The sequence below is a fragment of the Mandrillus leucophaeus genome, unplaced genomic scaffold, assembly GCF_000951045.1.
Source record: "Mandrillus leucophaeus isolate KB7577 unplaced genomic scaffold, Mleu.le_1.0 Scaffold116, whole genome shotgun sequence".
NCBI lineage: Eukaryota > Metazoa > Chordata > Mammalia > Primates > Cercopithecidae > Mandrillus > Mandrillus leucophaeus.
This window is the reverse complement of record NW_012099876.1, coordinates 1,864,857-1,868,927: the sequence shown is the minus strand read 5'-3', so window position 1 is coordinate 1,868,927 and position 4,071 is coordinate 1,864,857. Positions and strand designations below refer to the sequence as shown.

At 35.5% G+C, this 4,071-nt stretch overlaps 1 protein-coding gene across 4 annotated transcripts in view; it reads left to right on the top strand.

Annotated features, from left to right (window-relative positions):
* TMX4 (thioredoxin-related transmembrane protein 4) overlaps positions 1-4,071 on the top strand; it is a 43,941-nt gene that overhangs the window by 11,687 nt on the left and 28,183 nt on the right. For 2 of the 4 annotated variants that reach the window (XM_011998582.1, XM_011998566.1), the window contains exon 2: positions 556-671. The exons of the other annotated variants lie outside the window; for them this stretch is intronic. In XM_011998582.1, coding sequence (XP_011853972.1) covers positions 626-671 — 46 coding nt within the window. In that variant the 5' untranslated portion in view covers positions 556-625. The remainder of the gene's footprint in view (positions 1-555; positions 672-4,071) is intronic. 4 annotated transcript variants of the gene reach the window in all.

Genomic DNA, 4,071 nt, shown 5'->3' with positions numbered 1-4,071 from the left:
TGCTAAATTTAAGAAAGTGTTGGATAGAGCTGGTTTGGCCGATAGCTTCTACTTTCCTTTTCAGAATGTTTCAAAATTACCACAGATTTTGGAAACATTCTTGAGGATGCTCAAGCAACAGATCTGGTCTCTGCCCATCAGATCTGTAGCTCTGATGGATTTGAAACTGGTTTGGCTAGTTTAGGGGCACCCTGTGAAAATTGTTCTCCTTTAGTGGGACACTAAAAAGAGTGCTTACCCTCAAAGATCAAAAACTGTCTGGAGAGAAAAAAAATTGTACGAATAGCATTGAAATAAAATGTTTATGGATAATAATTATTGGAAATATTCTCAAACTTTGGCCAAATTTTTTCCTATAGAATTGACATTCATACATTAAATCCTAGTGGGGACAGTGTGCTTCTGTTTTTCTATGTCAAATGACTTTGGAAAAGCCTCCTTTTATAATTCCCCTTTTTAGAATTTATTTTTTAATTTAAATACTTGATTTCTCTATTTTGTTTTGCAGATTTCTTCTGTATGTTTATCAATATAATTCTTGTTCTTCTCTTATAGTTATGCCCCATGGTGTCCATCCTGCCAGCAGACTGATTCAGAATGGGAGACTTTTGCAAAGAATGGTGAAATGCTTCAGATCAGTGTGGGGAAGGTAGATGTCATTCAAGAACCAGGTACTGTAAATGTTGAACATAAAATGCAAAAGTTTAACGACTTTTTATTTTGAATTTTTTTCAAGCGTATAGAAAAGTTGAGAGTCTGGGATATTGATTATCCATGAACTGGCCACCTTTAATTAGCAGGTGGCCTACTTGGATCTGTCTCTGCATGTATGTGTTTGCACATACATATTTGCATATATAATTCTATTCTTATTTTGCTGAATCATTTGAAAGTAAGTTATCGACATCATGATAATTTACCCTTCAATTCTTTAGCACGTTGAAGGCTTCTTAATTATTTCCCATGTGTCTTTTTTTTGTATAGTTTTTTGACTGAGGACCCAATCATGGTTCATAAATTACATTTCGTTGTTATATCTTTTTAGCCTCTCGCAATCGACAGTTATCCCCCATCTTTTAAAATGACATTGATATTTTGAAAAGAAAAGGCTAGGATTTTCCTGTTTCCTTATGGTGACATGTAACTTATAAGAATATTAACTTATACGAGTATGTTCTGCAAACTGAGAGTTTAGGTGCATGATTTAGGTTAGACATTTATGGCAAGAGTACTTCTAAGATGATGCTGTGACTTCATATTACATCTCGTTAGAAGGGATATGCTATCACCATTAGTAATGTTAAGTTTGAGCACTTGGATATGGTGGTGACACTAAGTATCTCAGTTATGAAGAAAGGATCTCACATTGTGATTAGCAAGTAACCTCTGGGATGATTCTTTGGGGTTTTAAGATCCACGATTGCCTGAATCAGATATTATATTTCACTGTGGTTCCAGAGAGTGAATTTCTCATTCTCTCCTTCTGTCTACACCGATTAGCTATGAATGATATAATTTTTCACAAGAATGAATCATTTTTACCCGAAAGAGTGGAGCGATATAGAGACTTTTAAATTCTGAAAAGATATATACAATAAATTTGTGTTTGCAGTTTTTAAATAACTGTATATTATGTGTAAAATGAGAAGAAAAGTTGGCCTTTTATAATCTAAATCTCTAAAATATGGCTACTTTCAAATTTTAACAGTCATCTTTTTCATTGACATTCAATTTATACCTACTGTATCCTTTCATCCTTTTACAAGGGCAAAAAGAAGATGGGCACAGAAGTGTAGACATTCATTTTCTATAATAAACTATGAGTTCAAAAAACACTAAGTAATGAAGTACCAGTTACTTTGACAACAGAATACATGGTACATGTTAAAATTGATGTGTCAACAAACCCATGGAGCGAGATTTCTATTAAAAGCCATGAATCCTCATGCCTCTATCTTTGTAAGCATTTGAAACAAATCCACCTGCCTGTCCTCTATCTAGAGATGGACAAGATTTTGGCTGTTATAATAAGTTAATTCTGTTTAGAGGCTAAATCATTGCAGATACATTTTTGCCGGAGACTTGTTTTCATCCTTAGAGTTTAAGTAAAATAAAATCAGGTATAAGACTTGTAAATTACTGGGCACCATCCACATTTTATGATGGGTTTCTTAAAAATGCAGCTGGTCAATTTGCATTTCAATAATTTGGCACACCTGCTCAGAATTTATAGCATAATTTGAATTAAAAGAATTAAACAGGCTTGTGATGGGTTCACAAATCTTATGTTTAATTATAGTCTTTCCTTCTAAAAATGTAGACTTGCAGCTATTTTTAACATTATGAATTGATTAGATTTTCTTGATGATGAAATAAGAGATAGATTGATTTTAAGAAATATTTTTAATACATTCAGTGTTGACTCAGTTTTATATATATCTGAGATATATATACTTGAAATACTCATTAAAGAAGAAGGAAAAAACTCTGGAATTCTGTAGGAATACTGAAAAAACGAAGTCTAATCAAAGATTATTATTTTGTATGTTTGAACAATTTTTTTATAGGCAGAGGCTCTAGAATTCTTTTAAATGATAAAAATTTAAAAAGTGCAACTCATAAATAAAAAATAGGAGATAAACTTCTACGTCATGATTATTTGAGAGACCTAGAATATATTTCATTTTATATTATATGGTTTTAAATTTATAATTTTACTTTGAATTACAAATTTAATGCTTTCAGTTAATCTTTTAATAGCGATTAGAAGTAATGTGTTTATTCAACCAGTATTTGAATTTCTACCATAAACAGGCCCTGTAATAGATACCAGTGATACAAAGGTGAATAAGGAGGACAGAGGCCTTGCTCCTCATGGAGCTACATTCTAGTGGAGGAGATAAATAGTAACGAAAGAAAATTGGCAAATAATGTCAGATGGTGGTAAGGGATATGAAGAAAAAGTAGGATAAAAATGTACAAAATGATTGGAGCTACCTCTTAAATTAGGATGACCGGGGAAGGAGCAGAGATAAATAGGTTTTGATTTATCAAGACCTGTTTAGCCAGAGGTCTTGATAAATTGAGGAAGTAAATTTCAAAAAGCTTTGTGAGAGGAGCATTCCAGGCAGAGCAAACACCATGTGCAGGTAGGAGTGTACCTGGCTTATCTGGAGAACAATAGGACCACCAGTGGAGTACTTGAGATAAATGGGGATGGAGAAGTAGCTAGGGACCACACCCTGTGAGGTCTTGTTGCTGTGGCAAGGAGTTTAGATTTTCTACAAAGTATGATAGGGAGCTACTGGAAGATTGGAGCAGGAGAGATATATGATATGATGTATGTTTTAAAATAATTCCTTTGGCAGCTATGTAAAAAAATTGACTACAGGGGATCAGAAGGAAGCAGGGAGAATGGTTAGGAGGTCAATCAGTAGTCCAGAGTTGAGAAGATGGTGGCTTGGACTAGTAACAGCAGTGTTAAGTGGTGGGATTCTTGGAGATGCTAGGATTTTCTGATGGACTGGTTCCCAGCTGGGGTAGAAAAGGAGAAAATGGAGAAGACTAAGGAGAAGTAGGTTTGGGACAGGGGCTAAGTTTGGGATGTTAAATAGACATCCAAATAGAGATGAAATAGAGGTGTAAGTTTGAGGACCATCAATATACTTGGCATTGGAGCTAGAAGAGCAATTCAGATTATCTAGGATATGTGTGTGCCAGAGTAGTGAGAACTGACGACTGCAACATTTAGAAAAAAAGAAGTTGCAGCCAGGTGCAGTGGCTCACGCCTGTGATCCCAGCACTTTGGGAGGCCAAGGCGAGCGGATCAACTGAGGTCAGGAGTTCAAGACCAGCCTGGCCAATATGGTGAAACCCTGTCTCTACTAAAAATACAAAAAATTAGCTGGGCATGGTGGCGGGCGCCTGTAATTCCAGCTACTTGGGAGGCTGAGGCAGGAGAATCGCTTGAACCCCGGAGGCAGAGGTTGCAGTGAGCCGAGATAGTGCCATTGCACTCCAGACTGGGCAACAAGAACATAACTCTGTCTCAAAAAAAAAAAAAAAGAGTTG